The sequence below is a fragment of the Pipra filicauda genome, unplaced genomic scaffold (genome assembly GCF_003945595.2).
Source record: "Pipra filicauda isolate LSUMZ 115617 unplaced genomic scaffold, ASM394559v2 scaffold89_size2521313_pilon, whole genome shotgun sequence".
In the NCBI taxonomy this organism is placed as follows: Eukaryota; Metazoa; Chordata; class Aves; order Passeriformes; family Pipridae; genus Pipra; species Pipra filicauda.
This window is the reverse complement of record NW_024105086.1, coordinates 1520091-1534515: the sequence shown is the minus strand read 5'-3', so window position 1 is coordinate 1534515 and position 14425 is coordinate 1520091. Positions and strand designations below refer to the sequence as shown.

The 14425-nt window shown below is 43.7% G+C and overlaps 1 protein-coding gene across 4 annotated transcripts in view; it reads right to left on the bottom strand.

The window, feature by feature from the left end:
- RAPGEF6 (Rap guanine nucleotide exchange factor 6) overlaps positions 1-14223 on the bottom strand; it is a 113367-nt gene extending 99144 nt beyond the window's left edge. For all 4 annotated transcript variants that reach the window (XR_003545737.2, XM_027747691.2, XM_027747693.2 and 1 more), the window contains exon 1: positions 14095-14223. Coding sequence is in view for 3 of the 4 variants with exons in the window: in XM_027747691.2 (XP_027603492.1) it covers positions 14095-14163 (69 nt within the window). In the remaining variant the exon portion in view is untranslated. The remainder of the gene's footprint in view (positions 1-14094) is intronic.
- Between the last annotated feature and the right edge of the window lie 202 nt (positions 14224-14425).

Below are 14425 nucleotides of genomic sequence, written 5' to 3'. Positions count from 1 at the left end.
GCCTGAACATCATCTTTTGTGTTTCTCAACAACATCTGTGCCATAAACCACAAAGGAGCTTACAGATCCAAACTGAGGAGTTATATACACACATACATACTCATCTAGCTTGGTTAACAGGTCTCACGTTTGAAATCAAACCAAATAAATGGCAGAGAGAGATAGCTGTGCACTTCCCTATTCATTACACTGATCATTGATGTGTGATGTTACAAAGGGAATAATTCTAATTGAGAAAATTAACAACTTCAGCATTCGGAGGAACAACAAACAAGTGACCAAAATCTTTAGAGGCTACAATTACCTTTGAATACAAACCCAAAACAAGCCCATCTCACCTTTCTCATTCCTAGGAAACCATGATCAACACTAATTTGTAACACAACTCACCAGAGAACCCTCCAGCCTCTCACTCTTCCAGCATTAGCCAACCACAGCCTCTATGGAGGTATAACATATCCACTTTTAAGCAAATCAAGGAAGACTTCTGTTTTAAGAGAGCAAGACCACCATTATTCACTGAAGATGGGGAAAAAAAAAACTCAGCCTGTTAATACTAAACCTAATCTGAGCATCAAAGTTGGCTTTATAAGCAGCAATGCAATGCCTTAAATTAAAATGCAGACTTTTGACTCATCAGTTCACATTAAAGGAGAAGATCCACACAGGGTGATGAAAGGCAAAGTCTGGACCCAGCAGGAGAATGCTGCAATAAATATTACCCCACCATGATCTCTGGACAGTCACACCTGTGAGTACAGAGAACACACACTCCACATCCCAGCCCCTCCCCAGGAGGAGCAGAAGGATCCAGTATTACAGTTCAGACATTCTGCACAATAACACTGAAAACTAGGAGATGTCTGCTGTGTGTTCTGTGGAAAAGCTGTGCATTTAGAGTGTCTCAGCCTCTCACTCAGGCAGCTGGCCCACTGCAGGACTTGCCAGGTGCACTCTGTCCCAGTGTCAGAGGAGTGGAAAGCCTGTTATCTAAAGATTCTTGCTTTATTACATAAACATTCACAACTGCAAGAGTTACATAATTATATCTCACATAAAAAAAATGGTTGTACAAAACATGTTCAACTGTAGCATGGGAAAAATCAAAGCAATGCCACTCTAAACACTGAAGTCCACGACCTCCAAATTCTACCCAGCCAGATTTGCTGGATTTGAGACCTAAACTCAGCGCAAGGGAGATTCTCAGCTTTTCTTAAAACCGTGGTTGTGCTCAGCTGTGCTACTGTTACTTACAGACCTGTTAACTGCAGGTCTGCTGTTCCCCATAATCCCTCCTTTTAGCTCACGTGTACAGCGGGGAAACAGAACTGAACAAAGTTTCCTCTCCTGAGCTGTGCAATCCAGCCAAAAAAGGCTCAGGAGTCAGGCTGGCATGGCAGGCTGGCACAGGCACAAAGAGAAGAGGTCTTTCCTAATGATCACAGTAGCTGGATGATGCCCCTTTGCCCCTGTACAGGTCAGTTCAGAAGAACCAGAAGACTCCGCCAAGCCTCTTGTACATCACCTGTAATGGTGACTTCCATCCCTGGAGGAGTTTGCTGAAGGAAGCCTCACCACCCAACACAAATGGAAGCAATAAATGCATTTGACAGGAGGTCAGCAGCCTAACATAGGACTTCCAGTTTCCTTCCTACTTCAAATGGGAAACAGGAACAGAAACTCCTTCTGCAACAATCGGAAAGAACAATTTTGCTTGGCCAAACCAATACAGCTGGACATGCTACAAAGAACCCTGAAAATCAAGTAGCATCAAGTAAATCAGATTCAAGTAGAATACCATCCATGGATAACCCACAATATCTAGTGGCCACTGGCAAGCACAACCCTCTGTGACAGAGTGTAATAAAGCTCCCAAAACTGATGTGTAACAGGAGCAACTCCATCACCTTTGAACGCTAAATCCACAACACAGTTTACAAAGGCAGACCTCACTCTCCAGCTCCTTCACATGCAGAGTGCCAAGGTGAAAATCCTTACAACAGCTCTGGAACTCTCTCTTTCTAGGAATTCATTATTTGGCCAAAAGGCCAAATTGTCTATGCCTGCAACACAACACACCACTCCAAGAACTCCCTCCCTCCAGACCAAGAGGACCAACATTCGAGGCTCATTATTAACCATTCTTTGAAGGACAGACTGCTTAAATGTCAATGCTTTAATCAGGCGCAAAAAGATTACAAAGAGAGAATCCCTTAAGGCAGTTATTTTTGTTCTATTTGTCAAGAATTTGCTACGCTCTTGACATGCTAGAAGCTAACCAATAATTAGCAGAGCTAAGGAACCTCGAGAAACCAGATGCAGAATGCTAATTTGTGCATGCTTCCCTGAACTCAGGGTATTTCCAAAATACTGTACTGAAATCATCAAAAGAGGAAGAAGGGTGTATCACAGTTTCATCAAACAAAGGAAAACCCTCTATATTTTGAGCCCGAGGCCATTGAAACAAGAAGACCTCCTAGTTTTAGAAACGGCTTGGCAATACCAGCACGAGCAGAACTCCTTTATGGGAAGGTCAGGCCTCTGACAGGGAAGGGCATCAGAGCTCTGGACAGCCTTTATCAAGCTGTTCTCAATACTCTCCTCAATGAAAACTCAATTTTGCATGTGCTTGGCAGAAACGCTGCAACCTGGAAGTTTATCCAGAATGGTCCTAAGAAGTTTGCAGCCTCTTTGCAACTGCCAAGGCCACCAGAAGCCACCTTCCAGTGCCAAGGGCCTCAATTCCACCTGCAGACTGCCAGTCTCCACCCTTTCCACTCCTGTGGTGGGAGCAGGAGCCGGCTGTGTCCAAGGGTTCTCAGGCAGGGCTCTGTCATGGAGCAAACAGCACAGTGTGGGATGAGAGCTTCCAACAGCAGCGTGCAGGGACAGCAAACCACTGCTGACAGATGTTTGCCTGCCTTCCTTCCACCCCTCAGAACTGACACTAGCAACAAGTGGGCAAAACCTGGGCACTGCCACCGCAGTTTCCTCTTACACAGACACACACACAAGTTCGTTAAGACTATTACTCTCTTCCTATTTATTTTCACTGTAGGCAGATGCCCAGCTGTCCTTACACAAAGTGACACAGGAAATGGTTTTGTCATACTAAACATTACAGAAGAATTCCTCTCTGAAGCTTATATAAAACAGTTTGGGTATACCACCTGAAGAGATTTTCTTTTGTAAATTATTAATTTTTTTTATTACTTTTTTTTAAATTCACTGTAGTGTTTTGCAGCTTTAATACTGTTTCTGTGAGGAATTTAACACCTACACATCTTGACTGCCTGCCCTCCACCCTTTGCAGTTTTAGAGAACAAAAGCAGAAAAGAAATGTATTTTTTTTCCATTTGGCAACTTTTCTGAATGCCAAGTGTACTCGCAGTTCTCTCCCACCTCCTTCCACACCCTTTTCTGGCCCTTCTTCACTATTCTAATATCCCCAAGGAGTTCCTATTGCAAGATCAGTAACAAGGCACTGGGCTCACCTTTTAGCTCAAATTAAGCACCTGGTTACTACTTAACCAGTGCATGAAATGAAATGTTTCAATTCAGATACTACAATAAGAAATAGCTTTGTAGAAAAATATTACATTAAATATTTAAATTTTAATTCACCAGTGAAAAACTCTTAGTTAAATTTTCACTCCACAGATGAAACTAAGTGCATGACCCCACTGCATGGGGAAAAGTATGTACTAAAGGAAGTAAGTTCCAATAAAGAATTCCAGGCCAGGATTTCACCATAATTTCTGGTTTTACTCTCAGGGCTGTCACAGCTGTCATTAAAACGAAAAAAACAGTTTTTCAGGAACAGTAGAAGCAAGGAGAGGAAAAGTAATCTTGGAGCAACATTTCACACACCCCTTGGAAGATCACTGGGAACAGTGATATGCTCTAAGTCCATTTGCTCCTCCTGCAAGGTTTGTATGCAGCACAAGTCTTACTACCTTCTGAAAAGAACCAAACTAAGCTTGATCTTGGGAAGTTACAGGTAGGAGATGAGCTGGTCACCAGCTCCCCCCAGCAGGCTGGGGTGTGACAGGAGGCACTGCAGGCACCCCCTGCTCGCTGGACCTGCAGCTATTGTGGAGCACCGGGTGTTCTGTGACAGCAAAGGTCAGGAACTGGAGTCATTTTTCAACCTCCTATAAGCTAAATTTACCTATCATCATAGCTGGGAGAACTAAGCCTCAAAACATCTGATCAATACCAATGTATGACCTAGTCTGCACAGTCACATCTGTTGAGCCCTAAATCCTGCATTTAGTGTGAAGATTATCATGAAACGAGCTGCTGTGATCTCTGGTTTTTAGTGACAATTACTGTGGCCAACAGCTTGAAAAATATCTGTAAATACTATCTGTGTAATCTTCTAGTATGTTTTGAACCACCCAGTGGAAACAGGGAGTTTGTTTTACAGTCACCTCTCAGACACAAAAGCCTCGTTGATAACTGTATGGTCAAGCCAGAAACCCCCAGAAGCACTGAGTGAATCTTCTGAAGAGCTTCTTGGAACAAAATATAAACAAAAAGAATAGGAAGGAAGTGCAAGCCCTCCTAGGACATCCTGAGAGACCTCTGAAAGCTTGAGGTACAGAGACAGGGCTGCACACCGAGCATCTCAAGGCAGATACACACCAGCATCAGACACTGAACCTCCTGAACAAGATGAAGGGGAGGGGAGGGTGAGAGACTTGGAGAGGACTTTGTGCTCCAAGAGCAATTTCACGGGAAGATTCAGAACACTCGATGTATTCTAGAGATGTTTGGTTAAATATTCTTACCCACACTCACACCAGATTCTCACACTCCTTTAACCAACAACTAGCACTGAAGCAAGAGGCACGATGCTACTGAAATCCCAGCCTGAGTATCCCTCTGGATTGGGATTGTAACAGCAGGAGAAGCTTAAAAGGGAAAACGAAAAAGCAATAAAAAGGAGATCAAACCACACCTGGTAACAGGGGTTTCAGACAAAGCTGTTCCTACACGTACCAAACTCTGGACACATTAAAGCACGACACGAAATTCTTCTCACAGGTAACAAGTGACAGGATGACGGAAAACGACCTCAAGCTGCTCCAGGGGAAGTTACGGTTGGACATTAGGAAAATTTTTTTCATGGAAGGGGTTGTCAAGCATTGGAACAGACTGCTCAGGGCAGTGGAGGAGTCACCATTCCTTCCTTGAAGTGTTCAAAAAAAGTGCGGATATGGCACCTGAGGACATGGTTTAATGGGGAACATGGTGGTGGTGCTGGGTTGACAGTTAAACTTGATGATCTTAGAGGTCTCTTCCTACCTAATGAATCTGTGATGGTATGAAATTACTCAAGAGCATTCCTTTTAGGCTGAGGACAGCTCTTGCAGAGGGAAGACACTGCTCCCTGCCATCCCTGACCATGGAAAGTTCCTCCCTCGGATACAGGAGCAGAATTCCTGCAAGCACCCTCTGATCTAGTGAGCTCTGCAGCAGAACCACTACCTTCTTCTTTCCTCCCACATAAGATTCATACATGTAAGAGTGCCTTAGAATATAATTTCCTTTAAAATCCTTATTGTTAGCATATCTTTGAGAAAAGACACCTAAAAGCCATACACAAAAGGTGTGCAGTAGACACCCACACGTGCACAGGCACAAACCAGTCACAGAAAGCAAGCAACACTGACACACAAATCATTACAAAGCCAAAAGGTTCTGTTACCACTTTTGCTGTGGCCCTACTTCCTTCAGTGGACCCCAACCAGCAGAGGCAAGTTAGATGAGGCAACAGCCTCTGACTTTTTTTGTGTAACTACACACGAGAGAGATACTGCACATTCATTACACTTAATTAGGACGTTCAGATACAACAATTCCACCAAGATTTAGACAGAAGAAATGCTGGAAGCCACCAGACCAGGCAGCACACAGCTGTGCTCATCAGTTCCATTAATTCCTGGGGTGGTCCCATGCAGGGCCAGGAGTTGGACTCAATGTGGGTCCCTTCCAACTTAGGATATTTTCTGACTCTAATACGATTCCTCAAGCTCCCCGAGGCTCAGACTTGTAGCTCTGTCTCAGTTAGACCCAGCTGCACTCTTCAAGTGAGCTGGACTAGAACTGGGAGACAGGTGTGCCACACGTCTCAGAAGGCTGAGCCAGTGTCTGAAGGTATCCACTCACTTGTACCCCGTAACAGAACGACATTCCTACTCACTGCTCCACTTTAATGAATCAGAATTGGAAATGACATCCAGGAGACAAACCAGGATGGTGGAACAGCTTTTCACCTTCTCACGTGTAACTCAGTGACTCACTCCAGACAAACCCTGAACTTTGTGCAAACAATGCCAGTACACAGGAGCCATTGTCCCCGTGGTTATTAGTGCACTGTAATTTCATCTTCTCTTTAATACATCCATGTGGTTTGGAGGAGCAGGTCCAAGAGGCCACTGAAAACAAAAAGGTCTGTCACAAAAACCCAGGTCTGTCCACATCACAGAAAGCAGCAGCAATGCAGTCCCGAGGACCCTTCACAGACCCATATTTAAAGGAGATATTTCACACCCCAACCAGCTTTAACACCACCATGCCAAGGCAACCACCTGGACATTTCCAGGAGTAATGCCCATGACTTCACACCATAATGACATTAGTGCCAGACACTCTTTTTTTTTTTTTCCTTTTTAAACAGCAAAAATAATTAATCAGGAGAATTCATACACCTTCTTCAGAACAACAAACATCACAATGTTTCTCTGTTTCCATCAGAATTAGTTTTACTCCTTTCATTCTTGCCCAGATTTTCCCTTCCAGGACAGTCTTCAACATTCTTACCCACAGTATGGTTAATAAGGACACAGACTCTAAAACCCCAAAAAAACTCACCTACCCCAAAAATTCATGCTACTTTCTCCACTTTTTTTAATATTACATTTTTTGAACAAGGAAACTTTCTTAGACAGACTCTAAATTTAAGAAAAACCTATTTGTCAATGTCACTTCAAAAAAAAAGCCAGGAAATATACTCGAAGCTAAAACAGTGCCCTGAAACCTGATTTATTTCGTTTGAACCTTGAATCTATATTTGACTGAAGTCAACAGGCTCTAACTGTTAAGAAAGTTGGAAAAAATACTTATTTCTGAGAACCACTAGCAAAGTTTCCTTGCAGGTATTCCAGCCAGACAACAGCTGCAGAACAGCCAAACCAGAGCCCTTCTCTGTGAACATGGTACCTTGTCCAAGGCTCGACATAATGTTATTTGTATCTCTGAGATATAAATAATCCAAAGACTAATATGAGCAACACCTTCAAGCTTGCTGCTGAAAGCACAACAAAAACAAATGCAAAAAGATGTTCAAAACCAAACAAAAACCCCTTCCTAAGACAGACACTGAAGCCCTTAGAGCTGAATATTTACATATATTAACATTTGCTAAAAACTGACAAATGCTCCAATATTGTATTTTGGTTCATTTGAAACAACAGATGGATTTTATTTTTTTACGTCCAACTAATTTAGGGCTGATTTCAGCTTCAGAAAGTGTGTTGTTCTTAAGGTTCTAAGCAGTGATAATCTGAGTTATTTGTATACTGACATGTGCCAGGTTGTTGAGTACTTCTGGCCAAGAATTCGACTGCACGTCCCGAGCGTGGAGCTGTGTCCACCCGGCAGTGAAAACACGGAATAACCAAACAGCCCGATTTTAAGTCAGATTTTGTGAATTCAAAGCCAATCCTATGATCAGCCACAGATTAATTACGCAAATGGAGGTTAATTTCAATTATGCAGAAGCGAGATTTGACCCTGCCCAATCTCAGGGAGGAGGACAGTCACATTTTACCTGCACTGGGTTCCCAGGGATGTTTAGGAAGATTGACTGACTGCTGCCAACATGAACCAATTGGTGCCTGTTTGAGCTCTGGCAATGAAAGACTGAGACGTGTCTGCCCAAGAACATCATCCTCCATCACCTCCAAAAACAAGGTGCAAACACAAAGTTTATGAACTTGGATTATCAAGCAGCATTTGCTGAGGTAATACAAGAGTTTGCACGCTTGGCTTTTTTTATTACAGGAAAACCACACATCTAATTGAGATGAAGACTCATGATACTACACTGTACTAAGAAATAGAATAATAAGACACAACTACCCACCCAAAGCAAAAGACAAAATAGAGGAAAATCCAGAGCACTGAAAACTTCTTAACTCATCAAGCTGGCAGCTTAAGAGACGCAGTTTTCCCAAAGCTCCGAGGCTTGTCGGACAATCCTCCAGGATTGTCAACACTGTATTTATCATGAGCTTAAATACATTAATTTAATGAGCAGCTGGGAAAAAAAAATGTGGCTTTGTTTTACCTTCAGCTGAAAGCTATGTGGCAGGGAAGCACAGGAGGAAGAGAGAAGGTTTATTACTGTTTCATTAAAAGTAATAAGAATTTCAGGACCTGCTTCATTAACAAAGGAACTATATTCTGCTTGTGAATAAGACTCAATCTTAAGAGCTGTCAGCCACCAATACAATATTCAATGTGCCACTCCTCAGGTACCTCTGTTTTGAACTTTGATTTTACTAGACGGCTATAAAAAAAGCTTTACAACACATGTTATTTAAAGAGACTGAGATTTAAGAAAATCTCACAATTCTAGGTCTTTTCTAGTCTTAGCAAGATGCTCATGGAACCTGGTGTCAACGGAGGAGTGCATGCACTCTAAAGCTGCAGTTACTCAACATTTTTGCCAATGAAACAATTGATTTTTGTGCATTTCATTTTTCAGTCTTACTGAACAAAAATAAAACTGTCGCCTTCACAGAACTGCTTATAAATTATTCATAATTATATTATAAGGTTCTGTGTTTTCCTAACTGCAAATAATAACTGTTGACCTACGAGTACAGAAGGGCACACAAGGACCCAGGAAGGAATTTATCAGCAGTAAATTGCAGGCATGTCAGTACTGTTTGTATCACTTTGGTTATCACCAGTGTTAACCAGTATTTCCACTTTGAAGGTCTCTTCCAAGCACAGTCACGTGCCAGGACCAACCCCAGGCCCTGCCAGGTAAGGGATCAGAGTTATGTAGCACTGGTCAGTGCAGCTTTGACAGAGGTTTGGGGAGGTTCTCTGGCAAAGGCCCCAAAGCAGAGACACAGAACAGTCTCAAGGATTTTACACCAGGTGGCTGCTGCTCATCTTCACTTGGAGCTCCAGAACTGTTACTGGCAGGACAAAGCCTTACAAAGTGTCACCTGTAAAGAACAGATCCCTGACCAAAAAATGGGAATGGAATTGTAAGACAGGGGTTAGGTGGGAGAAAACTATGGCAGGAGTCAGGTTTCCATCACTACTCTGTCCCTGTTTTGGAGGCCCACATATTAGGAGTAAGGTATTTTTATTAAACACAAACCAGCATCTGCAATTTCATTTAACACAAATTTCTTTTTGGCTTTCTGGTAACTGCAGGTATCTCCACTTCTGTAGTGATTCTACAATTCCAGTGTGTTCAGTGACTATCCAAAACCAACACCCTTGTTACATCAACACTCCTAAAAGCTCACAGCAAACTGTAGAAACAATGGATTTTAGCAACGGCTAATCCCATTCACCTACTGAGTTTTCTGAAAATTATTAAAAGGATGAAAAAACCCACTTCAAAATACCAGTTATTTCTGGAAACAAGAAGCAGATGTTCTCTTCTGTTTGGCTCAGCTGTGCTACAGTACAAGACTGCCTTTGTTATGCTGTCAGCAATAATTTATTTTATTTATTACAGCCATTTTATAATGCCCATCAATGTACTATTTGTGCATGATTTACATCCATGCAGATCCATTTCTCTGTACCTAAGCCATCAAGAAGCATCACATACACACTCCAAACAGCAGACTCCGTTATGACACAATTCTGCAAATTAGGTTTTTCCTCTTTCCACTGTATTAATAAAAAGGGAACAGGAAGAGAAGGAGGGTAGTTAGTATTGCCAAATAAAGTCGAATTATCATTAATCAAGAATTAATGCAACAAGACAAAGTTAGGAAAATACAAGAGCTCAGAGCATAAAAATAAACTCCAACTCTTTGAAGTCAAATAAAGGCAAAGCTTTCTGAACCACGAAAGTAAACACTGTCTAGAACAAAGTCATGAAGAACTAAAAGAGACTAAACTGGGGAAAGGATCCATTAAAAATGGAAGAGAGCATGCCCATGGGAGGGGAGGGGAGGAGAAGGGAAGGGAAAGAAAAAGGAGCGTCATTTGCTGTTTGGCCCTATCAGCCACTGAGCCCTTATCTGAGGCAGGCGTTAAACCACTCCCCAAAAGACCAACATCAGAGCCTTTGTACAGATCTGATAAGGAATTGTGGGCCTCGAAAAAATTAAACCTTTAATGAGAATGCACACATGGTGGCATGAGCATTCATCCTCCCCTCCTACTGCTTTGAACAAAAGATTTTCTTCTATTATATTTTCTGTTCTATTTCTATGTTCTTCTATTTCTTCTAATATTCCCAAGTTACTAATTTAACATCCCCACCTGTGACACAAGAAACAGCCAAAACACTGCACAGTAAAGCCCATATTCCCAGCCTGCAAGAACTGGAGGATCTGCATGTATGAACACTCACAGATTTACCACCACGCACACATCTGCATAACCCTGGAAGACAAATGCAGGTATTAAAATATTCAACGAGTGTATGAAATCCTACAGTTTAAATATAGGTATGACTTTTTTTAAAGTGATTAAGTATCCAATTACTGCCAAGATTTCCTCTCTCTGACAAGACAGAAAGGATGATTTGTTAGGATAATCTGTTATCCAAACTAACATCTGAGAGAAGCCTCACAAATTCTGCACTTTCAGGCTGTACCTGAAAGACAGATTTATATCCAGAGTCAGCCCAGGGTCATGATGTCCATCATGGAACCAACAAGTCAGACGTTTGACTAAGTGGGACTCACTCAAATCCTACAGCAGCATCTGCCACATACATGGACATCAGTCCCCCAGGAAACATTCTGGAAGCCTTTCCAATAGAAAAGTCACTTGCACCACATATTTACAATATGCCCCCTACAGTGATGCACTAGAGGAGAGGAAAGGCAGAGGAAAGGCATCAAAACCTCGGGTAGTTCTAAAGAAAGTTTCTAAACAGAGTAACACAACAATTACATAAAAATGTACACATCATTAAAGGTTTGCTACAATCTCTATAAGTTCATCAAAATACCCCCCCCAATAAATTAAAGATTATAACACAAGAAGTATCTGAGCAACCAAAAAAAAAAAAAATCAAGTGTGTACATGCCTAATATGCATAACTTATACACTTTAACAATTAGCAAACATTGGAATGTTACCACAACACTGAAAACTTGCCCTAACAGAGATTTTTTCCAAACAAAAATATTCATGGCATCAACAGAAAAAACCTTTACTTGAGCAAGCCATTGAGGTAATTTTCAAAATAAGTAAATTACAAAAATACTTGAGTGCTTCCCTGCTTAGTTTCGTAGTTCTTAGAAATTAAAACATTTCGCCAAGAAAGAGACTTAAATCAAAATCATATGGATAATTCTACTACTTGTAAGCAAATTTTGGCATGTGGAGTGTTTATCTGTATTTTTCCAGACTCTGTAGAGATGACAGGAATGAAGCACCAGACCATGCTACTAATCAGCACAGCCCCAACCCTGTAATTTGTGATAAATACCCAGGTAAACTGCTCGTATAAACTGCAGGATCAGAAGTAGAGACGGGGGCAGAAGGGGGCTGAAAGTGATTGAAAGTCATGTGGACAAGCAGCTTTGGCTTATCACAAAATGCTGCTCACGGCTTGGGGAATGTGGGGGTTCCTGCACAAAAACACAGCCAAAGGGCACGGGCAGCTGATTCCATGTGGGAGGAGCTGATGATACCTTCCCCCGAGAGTAGGAGGGGAGAAATGAAGCCACACTTTGTGTACAAGTGGATACTTCAGGACAGGAGTCACCAGATTGTACATCCTGTGCAGGGACGCCCGAAATTTGGGTCTGACCCGATGGCTGCGCTAAGGTTTCAACTCCCCTGTCCCGAGTCCTGCAGCCTACACAGGAGAGAGAGGACAAGTCAGGATGCTGAGCATGATTTTAAATAAATAAATGAATGAATAACACTGCAGATGTTTGAGGAATGTGCCAGCGTGACTGCGACGGGGGGTTCGATGTTGTGCTTTGTACCTGAGCAGGTAGCACAGACCCAGGCCGGGGACCCCCAGGGACACCCTGCTATCGGAACAGGGAAGAGCTTCTCCTTCTAAATATATACAAACAAAAAGTACCCCGAGAAAACAAAAGTGATTTGACTGTAATTATCCACTCAGCAACAGGCAGCGAGAACAGAGGACCCAATCCTGCCAAGTTTTAAGTACATGTTTAACTTTAATCACGAGTAGTCTCGCTGTGCGGTGTCTCTAAAAGCCTGCCAAAAAAGGGCCAGATTAACAAGGGAATTAAGATTTTTTTTTTTAATCATTTTGGAAGCGCTATTAGTTAGACAAGCAAAGATTAGATTTTTTTTTTTCTACAATTAAGATACCTTGGCAAATTCAAACCTGCACACAACCCTGATGTCAGTCTCAATGGGAACCTACACGGATCCACACGAAACCCCAAGCAGCTGGACATGGTGATACCGGTCAGTTTAACACTACAAGGTTAAGCAAAATAATTATTTTAAAGCAGTTTTAGCCATTTCTCACCAAAATAAGTGGACAACCCTAAAGAATTCCATGACAGCTGCTGGGTGGAAAATTGGGGACGCCTAAAAATAAAGAACAAACAAGCCCTACACAGCAACAGATGTTGGTACAGTGAGTGGGGAGAGGTTTTGGGCCAGGCCAGATTACCTGTTCCCCAAAGTCCAAGCCATGACGAGCCAGCAGGGAATGCCAGCTCATGAATGACACTTCTGTGATGAACCCAGTTGCCCAACACTGCAAACCACACTGGCAAAGGAATTTTGCTAACTGAAGACTCCAGCTGAAGAGAGAGAAAGAAAGGTCTGAAGCAAGAGAGGAGTTCTAAAAATAAAGGGGAAAGAACGAACAGAGAGTCTGCCTCATCATTAATTCAGAGACACAGGGAGGAATGTGTGGGATATCCCAAGGCGAGTAAACATTGGGACTGAACATCTGTATTTCACTCACAAGGCTGACTTGAGAGGGAATGGGGGACTCTGTCCTGTAGGACGTACTCCAGAGCAGCTCTCCCTGAGTCGCCCTTTCATATTTAACTTATAAGGAAGGCCAGGCAGGACATTCTGCTCTCCATGAAGTATCAAGGGAGAACAGATGTTTCCCAGTCTCCAAGGGACAAACTCAAGAGTGTATCACTTCATACCACTAATTCTTGAGCACTTAAAAAAAAAAAAAAATCACAGCAAGGGAAACAACTAAAGGAAGGCAAAGGGTAAGTAAGCAAACAAACTCCAATCAGCCCTTCAGTAAATGCAAATGCTATCAAATGTATTTCATTATTAAGTTAATGCTCCACGGCATTTACCATTCCCAAAAATACATGGCTGATTACAGACTACCTTGTGGGGAAGGGACAGGGAAGGCAGTTAATTGGAAAGTGCATTTTATTGTAGCTTACCAGCCTCGCACATTTCTACACTCCTACTCACTGCAGAAACATCTTTATGAAGTCTGCGCAGCATAATTAGTTTGGTTTTGTTTAAATCTGCATCACCGTGCAGGTAAGCAAAGGCTTTCAGCTCCCTAAACTTTTTCCCAGAAGTTTTGCATCACTGAAATATGCATCATTTCACTTTCCGGCGATCTGCTTCTCGTTCTTCCTCTTCTCCCCGCAGCTGGCCTGGCACAGCCCAGAGAGCGCCCCGTGCCCGTACCCGGGGCGTTCCGAACCGCGCCGGTCCCCGGAGCTCGGGCTCGGCAGAGCGATGAACAAACACCGCGCTCCGGGGCCAGCCCGGGGGGAGCGTGCGAACACACCGGGCACCGCGGAGCCCGCGCCGGCGGAGCGCGGCTGCGACACGGGGAAAGTGACAAAATAAACAGGGAGAGCCGCGCTCCGGGAGGGAGCGGGGCCGCCTCACCTCGGGAGTGCGCTCCGTGGGCTTCTTCCTTAGCGCCTGTTTGATCCTGGGCTCCACCGGGGCGCTCATCCTCCCGCGCCGCGGGGCTCCCGCCGGGGCGCTCCGGCCGCGACACTCGCCCCGCGCGGGGAGCGGAGCGGGGCGGCTCGGCGAGGCCGGGCAGGGCCGGGCGCGGTGCCCGCCGCCGGGCTGGCGCTCGGGGCTCGGCCGGGGCTCAGCGGCGCTGGCGGCGCTCGGGGCGGGCGGCGGCGGCTCCCGGCGCGGTCCCGGGGCCGGCGCCGCTCCCCATCGCGCCCTGCGCCAACTTACCGGCCCGAGCGGGACTCCCCGC